The sequence below is a fragment of the Maylandia zebra genome, linkage group LG20 (genome assembly GCF_041146795.1).
Source record: "Maylandia zebra isolate NMK-2024a linkage group LG20, Mzebra_GT3a, whole genome shotgun sequence".
NCBI lineage: Eukaryota > Metazoa > Chordata > Actinopteri > Cichliformes > Cichlidae > Maylandia > Maylandia zebra.
The window spans coordinates 10,804,760-10,820,969 of NC_135186.1; the positions used below are offsets into that span (position 1 = coordinate 10,804,760).

At 39.2% G+C, this 16,210-nt stretch overlaps 1 protein-coding gene across 7 annotated transcripts in view; it reads right to left on the minus strand.

Annotated features, from left to right (window-relative positions):
* Positions 1–7,673: 7,673 nt before the first annotated feature.
* LOC101486775 (potassium voltage-gated channel subfamily KQT member 2) overlaps positions 7,674–16,210 on the minus strand; it is a 45,575-nt gene continuing 37,038 nt past the window's right edge. For 3 of the 7 annotated variants that reach the window (XM_012925153.3, XM_012925154.3, XM_076878259.1), the window contains 6 exons: positions 13,588–13,635; positions 13,289–13,306; positions 12,423–12,528; positions 11,084–11,215; positions 9,501–9,594; positions 7,674–9,386 (listed from right to left, as the gene is read on the minus strand). In XM_012925153.3, coding sequence (XP_012780607.2) covers positions 8,538–9,386; positions 9,501–9,594; positions 11,084–11,215; positions 12,423–12,528; positions 13,289–13,306; positions 13,588–13,635 — 1,247 coding nt within the window. In that variant the 3' untranslated portion in view covers positions 7,674–8,537. The remainder of the gene's footprint in view (positions 9,387–9,500; positions 9,595–11,083; positions 11,216–12,422; positions 12,529–13,288; positions 13,307–13,587; positions 13,636–16,210) is intronic. The other 4 variants (XM_076878258.1, XM_076878261.1, XM_012925155.3 and 1 more) reach the window with 2 other exon arrangements.

The window sequence follows — 16,210 nt, forward strand, 5'->3', positions numbered from 1 at the left end:
ACTTTGTATGCTATTCATGGTTGCATCAGAAATCTGTACATACTTGTTTCACCTCCCTGTGCAGTCTTTGACAGCTGTGCACTTCACACTTCACACTGGAATTGCTCCAAGCCCTTCAATTTGCCTATTTTAATGTTTTCACATCTTTTATGTGAGCTTCAGTTCATATGCTCCTCCCATTCTCGGCCTTCTTCATTCACGTTTATCTCATTTCTTATTTAAAACAGCTGACTGGTTCTCTGACCTTCAGCTTGTCATTCTCCTCACATGTGAATATCAAGGGAATAAAAAGAAGGACCTCCACTCCCTCCCACCCAAAAGCCTTTAGAGCCTTCAGACTTCACTGGCTTTATTCAAACACTGTCTCTATCCACAAATTCTACTAAATGGCCCATGCTTAGAGAGCTTTGAAGCTCATTTGAACCTCTGTGAAATTACATTAACTCAACATACGCCAATCAAGCCTCCCCCCAGCATTAATCACTAAATCAGGCCAGGTCACCACGCACACACTTTAACTTCTGCCAAGCTGTTAATTAGAGCTGCCGTATCGCCAAGGAAATAATCAAGGCATCAATAAATTATCAAATCATTTCCTATCCGAGACAAAACCCTGCATTATCCTCCACCTCACAATCACACTGCCATTTTTACGCTGCTTAATTTTTCATTTGTTTGTTTTCCCTCTTTCTCTGTTATTTGTACCGCTCTTACCCTTCTCTTCTTCTCTTTTATTCCAGGTGAATAAAATTTTAATGCTACTGAAGGTGTGCAAAGCCATTAGGATGAGTGCATTGCAACCAGCTTCTGAGAATTTGACAATCCCTTCACATGATTAATAACCCTGAAGTCATTGCCAGACTGAAGCATCTGATGGTCTGCTTGAAAGATAAAGTCCAATAGCCCAATAGCAATAAAATCTGCATCTATTAGATTGCTACCACTGGCTCAACATATCCTGATGACAGATCCTCCTCCTGCCGACTAAAGAATTGGCTGACGGTTCCTCCCTTTTTGCTGCTTAGCCAAAATGGTGGCCATCAAAGGCTAGGCTTTGTGACCATCCGGGTACTCAAAGTGCATTTCATGTAGCCACTGTGAAAGCACTGGTGCAGTTAGAATAAAAAGTTGAATTCGATCCACACAATTATTCTGAATCTGTATGGATTATCCATGTCACTCTGGCCTAATTCATGCTTTAACTTCCAAATGCAAGAGTGCAAACTACTGTGGTTCATAGAAATAGCATACATGATTATGCATTGTGTCTAGCTTCTGTAAATACGTAAATATTTAATGTGTTGTGTCAAGCAGATATACAGTCTGCTTGGTCTCTATGGTTTCCAACTAAGGAAATCATTGTATTAAGTATTTCTTTTAGAAATTGTCCAGTTTCTGGTCTTGTGATGTGGTTGCCACATTGAAATCATTGCCTGCAAGGTCAGCTTTCACCCAAGTCCATGTCTACACAGCTCGTGGTAGTCATTTTAGCTCAGTGTGTGCTCACTGAAAACTCTTTTCCGTGTTTGTTTTACATGAATATTGTTTATTTAAGCTCCTCTTATAAATAGAAAAATTGTATTGTTCTTTATTATCATTGCTTCGTTGTTTACTTGGAGTTTAATTATTTTTGTTAGCTTTGAGTGAAATTATGTGCTGTTCATAAATAAGGATTTATTGGGCGACATTGATGATGGACTCAGCAACTCTTTTCTTTTTATTTTTAATGATTTTGGGTTGTCTTATTTATCTTGTTTAATGCTGTAGCTTTGTTAAGACAAATGAGTACAATCCTTATATGGTAGTATTTGTATAAGTCGGGGTGTAAACTTAAATACATTTGCAAATGCGCATATGTGCATTCGCAGAACCTCTTGAAATCCTAAATATAGTCAAACAGAGCAGGAAGGGCAGAGAAGGATGTGATGCAGATGATGCACTGCATCGCTCTCCCTAATGTCCCTGAAGATTCATTAATTTGTGTGAAGTTATATAAATAGTTGAGTAATAATGATTGGCATCTGATATTATTCGACTTAAAGTATGATATGAAAATCTGTCAGCTTCGTTTTTACAGTTTCAGTCTTCACATTACCCATGATGACAGATCTATTCAGTTTTACCTTAAGAGCACAAACAAATTTTTAAAAAGTAAATAGACCCGAATGAAATTATCTCCAAGTCATTTAAAACCTAAATTTAATTTTTTAAGGGTCATAACTTTTGAAAAAACATACTCATAATGAAATTAAATGTAAGCAAACATTTGTGTTGTGCATTCATGATGCATATTTAATAATATAAAATGTTATTTATATTGCATATTAAAGATGGTCATCCATTTGTTTCTGTGGTCCTGTTTCTAAGTTTTACAGGGGAGATGACAAACACAGGAGACTGTTCCAAAACAGGTCATGCACAGGAAGTCAATGGAACATGTAATACACATGAAGAATTACTTAAAAACACAATAAAGAACACAAATATATGTATTAATATGAAATTAAAAGACTGTAAACTCAGCTGGAAGGTTTTACAGGGGCTGTCTGAAAGACATTTTTCAAAGACTTTGTCCCAACTCCTGCTGGCAATAAAAAAGAATGCAGGTTTGAGATACTCCCATTATGGTTTTATTTTTTGGACCCAGAAGCTACATTCATCTCTTACAGCAGTGGCCCCCAACACCCGGGCCAAAGACCACTACCGGTCCATGAGAGTTGAGGCTCGGGTGTGAAATTTATGGTTTTCAGGGTTTTTATCGTTAACTTGGTTTCCCTGGGTCTTTTCCCGTGTTGTAGTTGTGTGCCTTATTTTGAAAAAAATATTTACGCGTTACCACAGTGACCAGAGATCATTAAGTGGCAGAGAGGAGGACGTTACTCTCAATGTTGTTGGCGCATTTCAGGAGGGCGCTGCTAATAAAGCTATACAATTACACAGTGAATTCGTGTTTATTATTATATTTACAAAGTACCACAGTTTTTGTCTTGGTCATATCATTTTATTTTGTTGTATTTATCTGTGACACCTTAAAGGCCAGTCCGTGAAAATATTGTCTGATATTAAACCGGTCTGTGGGGCAAAAAAGGCTGGGGATCCTCTCAATGATTATTCTTGAAAGGAATTGTTTATTGAATTAATAATGAACTCAATAGAATCTGATTTAGTAAAGCACTATTGTCTCATGTCCTTCTTTTGTATACAGTCTATATGAACTCTAGAAATGGTTTGTATTAAATTCGTTTACATTTGAAATGAATGTAAAGCTCCTCATTTGTTTTTGAATCTGCATCGTTTCAATAAGGCATTCAGTCTACTTTGAATCTGCACTGAAAGAAACGAGCTCTGAGTTGCTTCTGTTACTGGGTTACAGTTGTTAAACTTCATAATCGATCATATTTCACCACAGAAAGATGGAAAATTTCTGACCTTCCCCCATGTAAACTCAAATCTCTTCTCTATTGAAAAATGAAGCAGCCTAGGCAATTACTACATTGTACACTGTAAGCAATTCGAGGACTATGTATTCAATAACGCCCACAAGCTACGGCAGTTTTTACCTGACATTATACATTTCTTTGTATGATGGAATGTAATGGAAGATTGATCTAGCTGAAGCAGTGTTAACATGAATATCCTCAGTGCTCGAAATAAATGATTTTGTTTATTTTACTAACTCAGCAGTTGTCAGACATTTTCTACCATGTTTGACTTCAGAAGTTAAAAAAAATCATACCCCATTAACATTAAAAATAATTTAACTTAAATATTATTGACATAAAAGGTAAACAAGATAGAGTCAATAAACTCTTTATTTTTCCCTTAAAAGAGTCAACCATGTGTCATTACGTTTCTCATCATGACCATCAAGACATTGTTTCCCTGACTGTGCATTAATCGATGCCACTGATAGAAACGCCTTTCATATTCACTGTGTATAGTGTTTTTACAGCGTCTGTGGACGGGGACCATTAATTACTGCTCTTTCATGACACATACGCATATTATTTAGTTTCTTCATGGAAATTTTTATCATTTGGTGTGAAACATATCCTGATATGACACAATCAAGTCGCACTGTATCATAATGAGGAAGGTGATTTTTGGCTTTTGTAGGTAGCACAGAACAAAATGAAATAGGAAAATGAGCACAACAATAATTCATGCAAGACGAAAAGTCAAGCTCTGTCAATCACAGAATATGCTGGCTCAGATTAAACTGCTTAAGCTGCTCTTGCCTGAATTTTGTTGCTGCTTTGTCTAAAAGACGCTTTGCTATCCACCTCCACCCCAGCTCCTCAATTTAATTTTGTGTCTGACTTATCAGTGTGATATTTGTTATCCTTAAATCCTGCTCTGTTTCTTACCGTAGTGGAGAGTATTCCACATGCTCTTCCCGCCTTGGGTTTTCCATTTATGTACATGGAAAGAAGAGCTTTCAACGCCTTAGGCTTTCCACGCTTGCACGTGGAAGGAAAAGCAGAAGCATACTGTCACATATAATTAGGCTTTTCCAGTTTTAAACAAGACTATCTAAAGTGGGCCTGACTGAAATAGCATTTCTCAGTAGTTTGATTTTATTGATTATATCTGCTTCATGAAACCTTCACAGAAGCAGAGCAGAGGATGCTAAAGAAAAGACGGTAAGGTCAGTGAGTCAGATTCAAATACTCTTTAGAGTGTGGCCAAGTGGAGCCTCCAAGAGAGATCACCTCCAATGAAATCCACCATACCTTTGTCTTAAGCTTAACCACAGTAAAAAATAAATAAATAAAATAGCTGGCTTTGGCTTTGGAGCTGCAGTTTTTATTCTATTGTCTTACGGGAAAAATATGTTTGGTCACAACTCACAAATAGCCTGTGGAATACATGTAAGCAAGGTGTTCACATGCAAGTAAAGTTAAAAATAGTTATGCCAATTTATAGCCAGCTAATTAGTAAAGTCAGGCTATATATCAATGAATGTGTCATATCCCACCTCCGGTCTGATAAATGGACGACTGGCTTTCAGGGAATTAAAATCAATTCTGTAATTTTCTGATGATTGATGAAAAGCATCTGTCCATTCATACACGTCTGTCCTATGATTATGTATGTTGTGGTGTATGCATTTATTGGTTTCACCTATTTACAGCTTAATATTAGAGCCACACTCTTATGCCTGCTGAGTATAATGAAAATCCACTGCAATCATGAAGCAGTAAAGATTGCCTCTTGCCTTGTCTTGTTGAAATGCAGCCTGCATGTAATCAATGCAAATTGTGATATATGTTGCCCAATCTTATATTTACACAGCCAGTATTTCCTACCTCCACTGACCTGTGTGTCTGTATGTACACAGAGAGAGAGAAAGAAAGGAAGGTCACCTGTCTCTGCCCTTGTTGGACATTGATGACTTCTTGCTGATGCTATTTAACACTATAGGGAATACATAAATAAATGTTTACATGGACATTACCAGGCCAGACCTGGACACAAACACGGGTAGAGTCAAGGACACAGAGTCACTTCTGACAAAATATGGTTAAAAAAAAGAGCTCATGAAATAACAAAAAACACAAATTAATTTACTTACACATGCAAAGTGCAATCTGTTCAGTGAGCACAAGCGTTATTTTCAGAAAATCTGACACTGTAAATGCGACAGAGTGGTTTAGGTGTTGATGAGGCTACTGGAAGAGCTACATTTTGAATCCTTTTCTGTCTGTGCAACACAGTGGTGAAACATGTCAGCACGCATGCAGTCCATCTGTTCTCGGTTTCTCTTTTGAGAGCACTTTTGTAATATTCGAGTCACTATTGGGTTTATTGATTGGCAGCTTTTCCACCATCCATCATCAAAGGGTGAGTCTCCTACGTCTGTACAGACTGTTTAAATTCCAATCCTCTCATCTTTGAATGAATGTCCTGTGCAGATTAAGCCAAGCAGTCCTGAGGATTCAGATTAAGATTAGCTGTGGTGTCGTGTTTTTAATTAGTGTTTTCCACAGCAAAACACAGACTTTCATTGTTTTTTAAGTTATTTGCCTTATAGAATCAGTTGTAAGTCCTTGTGTCTGCTGGTTGGTTGTTCTTTGGTCTACATTGTAGGTGCTTAAACTGATTGCAATTCTCCAGGTGCTACCAAGAGTAAACAAGCCTTAGGTGCTGTGTCACCATCACTTGACTTTTATTAATGGGCTACTCCATTTCTATTTGTATCACCCTTTCAACTAAAATCCTGGCCTCACAACACTTAACAAATTGGCTGATCCTGTGACCTGCCTTTGCTATTTCACTAACAATAAATGATGGCTGTTAACCAATACTAGTTAGGTTGCTCAATAATCTGATCAGGTAATAAATGTACTTTTTGCTGATGTAGACAGATAAGTAGGACAATAAGTGTGTAAGTATGTGTTAGCCATGCTATATATTCAAAAGTATTTGGACATGTCCATTTTTCCTGGCTTTTGCAGCACGTGTTTGATCTGTCACTACAACAAATGATTACAATAAACCATTTTGTTTATAGGCACCTTCGAAGACCTTCAAGACACTTTACATGCAATTAAGTGTCAAAATCAAAGTCTGGAAATAGGAAAACACCTTGAAAGTCTTTAAATAACAAATTGAACCAACAAACTAATAGAACAGACTATCTTAAAAAGATGTGTTTTAAGACTGGCTTTAGTTAAGGAGACAGTGGTTGGCATCCTTAGTTCCAGTTAAGGGGACTTGTCTTTCTGTCTTCAGTTCTTGGTTGCCATCTAGTGACAGATGTATTCCATTACACCATTTCCATAGCTAAAGACACCATTTCTCTTCATTTTAAAAAAGGCATCAAAAGACCGATTTTTAGTGATGCACAAAGTTTTATTTTTGAACAAGACAAAGGTGCAGTTACACAATGGTGCTGATCTACGGTATCATGTAAAACCCTACATGTCTTTTCAATGGGTTGTAAAAATCATGCCAGCAAGTTGCTTCCTGATTTTGCTGAAAAATATGGACCGCGTATTAACAGTCTCTATTGAATTACACTTCCTTGGTTATAATGTAAATGTTAAAATGTTGGCATTGGTTAATTTTAACAAGAACTGTTCATGCTTCAAAGGTTAGCATTATTAATGGCTAAATGTGCAACCTGAAACATCTGCTCTCAGGCCAAAGAACCTCCCATAACAATTTACATACACTACTGTTATAAAATGTTAAAAATGAAATTGTTGATTTGTGGACCTCTAAAATTTTGGTGTGGAAATAAGGCAACAATTTTAAAGGATGAGTTCTTGATTGCGTTGCTTGCTTTTTTATTGCATTTCCTCATTTAGTCTGAAACTGACGTAGCATCAATCTAAATGAACGTTCAATGCACTGCAGGCTAAATACCATCATGTCAGTAACAAGTGAGAAAGTTTCACGTGCACTCAATCCAGCTTCAACACTGCATGCCTTGTAATAGCAATACAAAATGTACAAGCAAATGCCCTTCCTGTTCCCATACCTGTGCAGCATTAAACATCTGCTCTTGTATTTAATGTGTATAGAATTTGATGAACATATTTACCCAGAAAAGAAGAGCTGTTGAAATTAGCAAGCTCAGGCTGCATTTACATGATTGGAATTCAAGCAAAGCTCCTTAGAAAAATTAAAACATAGCTTGAAACCAGTCATGCATGCACTTTAAAAAAAAATTAAATTCACCACTCTCTCTTACTGTATAGAAGAAAAACACAGTTTGACTGTTTGTCACCGTTTGGTTTTTGCAGCCTACTTAACACAGTCCTTAAATCAATCATTTATCATGCAGGTGGTTCCTTAGTGTATCCTTACAGAAGTATTCAGTATTACTTTAAGGGGAGTTCTTCCATAGTATTACATAAATGCCAGGCTGAATTAATAATGAAGCATTTTTTTCTTTTTTTTAAATCAGCAAGAATCTAACTGATCATCATAGCTAAGGTTTTGGCAACATAACACCTCAAGACATCCTAAGGTATGGAAGTTATCAAGACACTACGTTAACCACGTGATAAGATTTCAACAGTCTCGCGTTACAAACTCCAGCAAGCTTTTGAATGTTAAAGTGGTCAGTGTTTAACAGAAGACGTGCTGAAATGCTACTCATACGTCTCATAAGAGGAACCAAAATGGCAATTCTCTTTATTGTTTCATACAAATCCACACTGTGTAAGTGTCGTCTCACTAACTAAGTACCATAACGAAAAGGCTTCTTGTCTAAGTTAAAGAAAGGTTTCTAAACAGCTATTTAATCAAATTCTGAGTGGATACAAAAGTAACCGTAATCAAGCATTGCCAGTGAAGTGTTACATTACAAACTTAAATGTTGATAAAGGATGATCCCGTTGTTTTTGTGAGAACTCGTTTTTACTGTTATCGCAAAAAGACAACTGCACATAACCGCCCAATATAGTCTGTATCAGCCATCATCTACAGTGAGCCTGTGGCCACGAGGTCTAATGATACGGTCATGTTGGCAATCGGGGCATCAGCCTCTGTCACAATCAGCAGGTCTGCCAGCAGAGCAGTCCTTTCTACTTCAGCCCAGCCCACCCCCTCTCTCCACCTGAGACCTCTCCGGTGAAAGACAGAGGCGAGGGAGCACAGAGGTCAGAGTCTGTGTCCGACTCCCCCTCTGCTAGCAATGGTCTGACCCTGGCACAGAGTGAAGGTCCACCTCCGGCTTCGGGCCCTGCTCCGGCTCCCCCTCCTAAGCCTGTAAAGAACGAGGGCCCAAAGAAGTCCTCCTTGGCTTGGGAGATGCTGAAGCCGCTGAACGAGCGCTCCAGCTCCTCGTGGTCAACCGACGGGATGGAGAGGGATGTGTCACTATCTACTGCGGTGACCTCTCGATGGCACCTGTGCCTCCTGTTGCGCCTCTTGCTGTGGGAGCCGCTCTCTCTGCCGCTGCCACCCTGACCCGAAGAGGATCTGTCATGAGCTGGAGCAGGTGGAGGTGGGAGGCGGAACAGGGTGGGCGAATGGTCGCCGCTGCCACCTACTGGCGAAGGGGTGTTGGCCACGCTGCTGTTCCAGGCAGGCTGGCTGATGGGGTTTTGCAGTTGGTGCTGCCAGGAGGTAGAGGGGCGGCTGTTGCTCCCAGAGGGAGTACCAACTGATCTCGCCACGGATCGACCAAGTAAAGGGTCTTTCTTTTCCAAGGACCCGTCAGAGCATGGGACATCAGCTGCTGAGCATGTCTTCACCTCCTGTACCTCCTCCTTTTCCTCCTTCTCTTCTTTGCTCTCCTCGGGGCTGTGGTAAGGCGGGGCTGGATACGGCTCCCTGGAGTTGAAAAAGGCCTCTGTTTCGGAACGGGGGATACCCATACGCTGCACATACACATTAACCAGGAAGTCGAGTTTCCTGTCCATGCAGACCACCTGCAGAAAGACAGAAAACGGTGTTCCATCAGAGGAATCAACATAAGTTGATGTTGGCGGGAAAAGAAAAACTTTCCAGACTGACCTTCACAGACCTGGGTGAAACATTCCTACCTGCTTTTCCACTTTGACCAGACGTCCCATCATACTCTGGTCCTCCACAGCATCTCCTCCACCTTTGGGACCTTTACCAACTATCTGGTCAACTCTAACATTTAGAGAAAATAGTGTCATATATTAGATTATAATATGATTATACAAGTGTATAGTTATATGTATAGTAGATATGCTCTGTTTTGCCACAGGGTCTGACCCCAATATTTTTAACTCAAGAAGTTTGGGATGCCAAAATGTAGATTAGTCTTGCATTGAAAAGTAATGAAATTATTTTAGTGATGATTGTTGTCAAGCTGCAAATAAATATGTTTGAATGAATAAATGATGGCCTTACAGAAGGTGAACGTTTCCTGAGACACTACTGAGTTCAGGTGGATTGTGTGGACGCATGCATAATGTGAGTAAGACGATCTTTTTTTCCTTTTCTTTTTTTTCGTTTAACAAAACAGAGTCTAAACTGAAGGGACATTTTGTCTGCGGCCAAAATGCATCACTTGGCATGCTTCAGTGGTGCTTCATGCTTCATTTCCATTGCATCCTACTGGGGGAGCTCTCCCTCTGTCTTTCTGCTAAGAGAGCAAGCATTTAGCACTTCAAACCCCTCTTGAGCGAGGCCATGTGAAACGGCTCGTTAAGATTCAGTGAGCAAACGGCAAAATGTCTTTTTTTAGCCTTTCCTTGACAGCAGCTGATATCATTTGTCACCAGCGCTAACAGAACAACATCCTTAAAATGTTCTACATAAAGCAGTCTGTTAAGCCATTTCACTTATTAACTATTGCACCTGCACCCCTGCTTTCATGTATCACAATCCCGCTAGCTCAATGAGACATGTCAATGGCTTGAACTCAAAAGGGGTTCCATCAATCGAACCAGTAAGGTAGCATGTAACTGCTACTATGGCATAAGGAGGATAATGCTGATAAAATGGTCATTCTAAAGGTGCAGTCTATTAACCTAACCTAGGAACTTCAGTGGACTTCTTATGGCGAGGTGTTGTTGGGGGAGGCGGCCCCACAATCATATCTATCCTGGCAAGGCACACAGAGACGATATGAGTGCAATGCAGAATGAAGCAACGTGGGAATCACATCAGGTATGGAGAACACGTCTGCAATATATTCCACACACGAGACATACGGTGAGTCTGGCTTGTTTCATGGATGGAAAGTGTGTGTGATTCACTGATGGAATATATTTCTTGTACATGTTAGACCTTCAGGGGATCAAGGTGTGAGGAGCTCGCTTGTAGGAGGGAAAACTGACATAGAAAACAATGTGAATTAGACATCAGTGTTACATCCAAAATCAATCTGTGGCACGTTCAGAGCTGAAGGAGTGACCGCTAATAGGACATCAAGCTACCGATATATGTAACAGATCTGAATACAACACATGTATCTGGATAAATGAAACAGGCAAATCAATGGCTTGTGTGTCACAACATGTGTGTATCCAGTGACCACTAAAAGCACTTTGTTAGTAGATGAAAGCTCCACTGTTATATTAAGCTAACTAAACTAACTACTGACACATATTTCTTAAAGAAATGACTAATTCAAGAGTAAAGGACTTCTTGCCTGGTCTGCAGGTTCTTAATGCGCGACAGCATGTCCAGGTGACCAGCGGAGTATTGCTCAATCACGTCCATGACATCGTAGGGTCGCAAGCTCTCTTTGAACCTCCTCTTTGACACCAGGAAGCTCATGATGCTGGGGGGGGAGAGGGGGCGAGACATCGTTGTTAAACGTGTCACGTGACAGGAAAACAAATGACCAGATCACAGCAGACATTTCAGAATAACTCCCAAGAATTCTCCTGCTCAAAACAAACAAAAAGTGCAATGCGGAGTAAAATGCAAATGAAATATAACAAATCAACGGTTTATTTATTTAAATGATTAATGCTTTAGGAAAATATGATTGGTACAAACTGAATGCACACCAAATAAAGTCATTTGATCACATTGATCAGATAACATTTTACACTGTACGTATGTAACAGAATTATATGGAAAATTTACATGTAACCAACTTAAAACCAACATTTTGGGCATACATTTTTGGTAGCTGATGGTTGTCATCCATTTTACATTAAATATATATGTTGTCTCTCAAATGTCCACAAATGTGTCCTATGGCAGCTGTAATGCATGAGGTGAGACAGGTCTTTCATTCCCAACTTGTGAAAAGGGGCCTTTTGGTTTTTCACAAAATGTCATTTTTGCAATATGTAGCATAAAGTTGTGAAGAGCTCTATTTTAAACCACTTCTTTTAAACATAACCAAGCAGTTTATGATGACTAATCCTAAACCAATAGTTTTTGCTGTCTTCTGAATCACCACTACCTCCACATCCTACTAATGAGACCAGTTATTTCTGAGCATCTAATATCACTGAGGCTGATGCATCGAGGCACCAGCGTCAAACGACACATCATGCACATCTCTGGACGTCAGCAGCAGCCGACACCCTGGCATGGCAACCAGTGTTGGTCAAGTTCCTTGAAAATAGTAATTAGTTACTAATTACTGATTACCTCTCCAAGAAAGTAATCCCATTACTTTACTGATGACTTATTTTCAAAAGTAATTCGTTACTTTATTACTTAGTTACTTTTCTTTTTAAATACACAACCTGAATACATAATAAAGCAATAGACCTTTCAGCCCAATTCTATTTTTTCTGCATAATCCATCATATAAAATCAAATCAAATGAAAAAGTCTCTTTTTAAAACTTGTCGGAATCTTTTAACTTAACTACATTCTAGCTAATAGTCCATCATTGTACATTATTTATTATTATTACTTCTTTAAACACTGAAATAGCTACACAGATGACCACAGATGTTATTTTTACACTACATGAAATAACCAATCACAGAACCATAAAAACCTCTTATTCAGAGAGTCCTTACCAGATTGCTCTGATTGCAACTTTCAAGCCTGGTGGTAACTCTTGAGTGAAGAATTCACAGTGGCAGCTCTTATCGTCACCAACTTCCTCTCCCGGAAGGCTCGCCTCTAGAAAGCAAATGCAAGGACACTCTTTTAAAAAAAATTACATCTGCTTCCGCATGACAAACGTCACCAGCAGAAGCAGAGCAGAGCCGTCGCTTTCAGCGCCAAAGGTGCAAGTGTCCGTGTTACAGTTGGTCTCAAGCCAGTTAGCCAGTTTGGGAGTGTGTGAGCAAGCTTCGTGGGACGACAGGTAAAAAGATTCGGTGCAGAATTGAAGGATAGTGCTGAGGTGATAAAGCTTTACTGTAACCTTCAAAGACAGGTACTCTCTTCCCACCACCAATTACAGATTAGCACTGGAAGGCTGGTCTACAGAATTTAAAGCATATTGCATGGAGTTGTCAAGGCCTAATTAGTGGAAATCAGAAATTTTCTCAGAATCTGGTAGGGAAAGTGAGGTCTCCTCATGCAAGCTAAAGCAGGGTTTGGGAGCATGTCTCTGGGTCAGTTTTGGATAATCTTGGCACCACTTGACTTGAACCCGTTTAGCTTAGCCTACTGCTACCATAAATACAAATGTATTACATGAGGTGCTCTAACAATCATAACAAGTAAATATGGAATAATTAGTTCCATGGGAGACTCTGCTAGACTCATGCCCTCAGTCATCACAGTGAGAAAAACAGCATAACAAAGGGTTCATGTCAAGTGAACATATCTCAGCAGATATCAGCATGCAGGTTTCTCAGACTGGGTGAAGCTGACTTGTCTTTGGATAATTTTCCCTATAGAAGTCAACCAACAAAATATCCCAATGCCTTACTTATTAAACCTTCAATTGCTGCAAAAAGAGAGAGAGGAGAGACATGGGAAAAGATTTGTTATGGATTCTAGCAGGATGAAAATGGCAGACAAATCAATTCCAAACATGGAAAAGTGTGGAGTCTATTGAATGGTTTCTGGATCATGTTTGAACGGGCTGGTCTCTCTTCTCTTAGATTTAAGCTTACCAACTACATATGTTTCAAAGCTTTATATAACATGTATGGTAAACTATACAGCTAGACATTATAGACTATGTTACAGTCTTTACTGAAGACATGTCATGATGACTTGTCTAACCTGGAGAACTCTTCAGTCCAAAGTCTTCGTCCTGCATTTCAATCAGCACTTAAACATGCCATGAAGTGAAAGAAGAAAGACAGCTAATGAGAATTGGTTCACATTGCTTAACAGAAAGCAAAGAAATGGAGAGAGAAGAGAAATATTCTAATGATAGTGACACAGATGACACATGGATGCAGTGGGACTGTCTAGCACTAAATGATGACACCACACCACGACATCCAAAGTGACGGTCTCCTGAATGTGTTCTTAAAAATTTGATTTGTCATAGAAGTGACAAATTTTTGTATACATGAAGGGAACATACATGTCTGCATGATAACTCAGCTACAGTCTCCACATTGATTGCAACTCAAAGAGGTTTTGACAGTAACTTCTAAACTCACACAGCTGGTGAGCTGCTGACCTGGCACTGCTCTGCTACATGTTCACTGGCAGCAACTGAATGTTTGTCAGATAAACTGTTGATCATAAACAAGTTTTGCCAAAGTATTCTGTGGCTAAAAGTTTACTCGTCCTGGGCATGAATGTTATGGTAAGTTTTTGCTTTTATTGATTTCGATAAACTGTTCTTTTTCTAAGGTCAAGTGATTGTACAGCATATAACCAGTGTTGCCAACTCCTCAGTAAGGAAAATCGCTATTGGCTGTCCTAAAAGTCGCTAGAAGTCGCTAAATGACGTCATTGCCTAATTTGCATAATTGGTCATGCTAATCTAATTGTAACCTATGTTGTTGGAGAGAGAAATAACATCGTGGAAGAGACATAAAGTGAGTAAAAAATGCCTTAAATGCATTTAGAGTTTATTTAGAACTACAAATTAAATTTCTTTTAGCAATTATTGGTTTTTTTAATGTCACAATTCCAACCCTGCTCCTTTACCCGGGCTTGGACCGGCAAAAGTGACCCGAAATAGGCACTCTGGTGGAGTTACTTTGTGTGTGTGTGTTTATAAGTAGTTTTAAACCTTGTGATCCACAAAACAGCATAAGAGTAAAAGAGTAAAAGAAGAACTGACTGCGTTACAGCACCCGCTGCTTGTTGAGAGTAAAAGCGATACACGCTTTCACGTCTTTTTTAAGCGACCTTTTTTAGAAAAAAGGTCACTAAGGGGTCTGAAAACTCGCTAAATATAGCGACAAAGTCGCTAAGTTGGCAACACTGCATATAACGGTATACCTGGTAGCTATCACCTAGCTTATGACATAATTGTGTCTGGATATTTAAACTTGTTTGTTTCCTGGTATGGACCTTATGGCTTTTAAGTAGAATTCCCAAATTTTCAATAAGTCTGAGTTTGGGGCTTTTGGAAGTATATTCAAAAAGCTTAATATCTTAATGTAATGTTAATACAGCTGAAAAATATATAGGCAGTCCTCATTTATTCATTTTATTCATCCTTTAAAGTACCAGTACTGCTGGCATCAAAACAGCTACAGAGCATGATGCTACCGCCACCATGCTTGACAGCTCATACAGGGTTGTTAGGTTTGAACACCTCACCTTTAACTCCTCCAAACATCTCTTGTCACTGGGGCCAAATAGCTCAACCTTTGTCTTGTCTGACAATAAAACCTTCCTCCAGAAGGCATTTAGCTTGTCCATGTGGGCAGCTGCATATTTCAGTTGAGCTTGATGGGCTTGATTTTGAAACAGGAGCTTCTTCTTGGCTGGTACCCCCTCAGTCCACAGTGATGTAAACTTGCTTCACTGTGTACCTTACAGCAGTTTCCAGTTAATGTCTGGTTTGAGCCTTTGTGGTTCCTGGGCTGTTCAGGAACATGCTAACTAATTTTCTCTTGTCTTATCTGAGGGTGACAGTCTGGGTCTTCCTCTGGACCTTAGAAAACTGGCGACACATCTGAATAACTTGTATGTTTAAACCGATTGTCCTGGAATCTGCAAGTGTTTAGAAATGGACTGTTAAACTTCAGGAATGGACAAATCCCCAACGATCAACTCTACTGAAAATTTGTGTGCTATGCTCAAAAGCTAGGTCCCTGCTTGGAAACCAACATGTTTAAATAAACTCTACCAATTCTGCCAGAATCTTGTTGATGGCAACCAAAAGCATCTGGTCAAGGTGCAACTTCCCAAAACATTTAGCCAAATATTAGTTGAGGTGTATGTATACTTTTGACCCCGTGTGGATCTTATGCAGCCAATTCTTTTAAGAAAAAGTTATTATTGATGTATCCTGTACAATTCTGGACCTCAGAAACAGAACAGTTGAGAAAAAACATTAAAAACACACACTTACCATTTATGCCCATGATGAATGTATGTATACTTCTGGCAATGATTGTATATTGAGCTAGTGTTACTAGTAGTGTTATAGTTACATAAGATTTAGTTGGTTTTGTTTTCAGTTTTCTTTAATATAAATAATTTTGACTCCTAAAGTTTGGTCTCTGAACAAATAGCCAAGGTCATACTGGCTCAAATGAATTCCTGGAAATTTTGGGAAGTGCACTCAACTTGAATTCTTCTGGAACGTTAGATATCACGTTTGTGTATGCAAGCTAAATGTGAAGCCGGAGCACAGAGATGAGACACCGGAGGAAGCAGCAACCCGCTCACCTCTGCTTTCAGGCTCCATACAAAAGCTAGGGCCTCCATG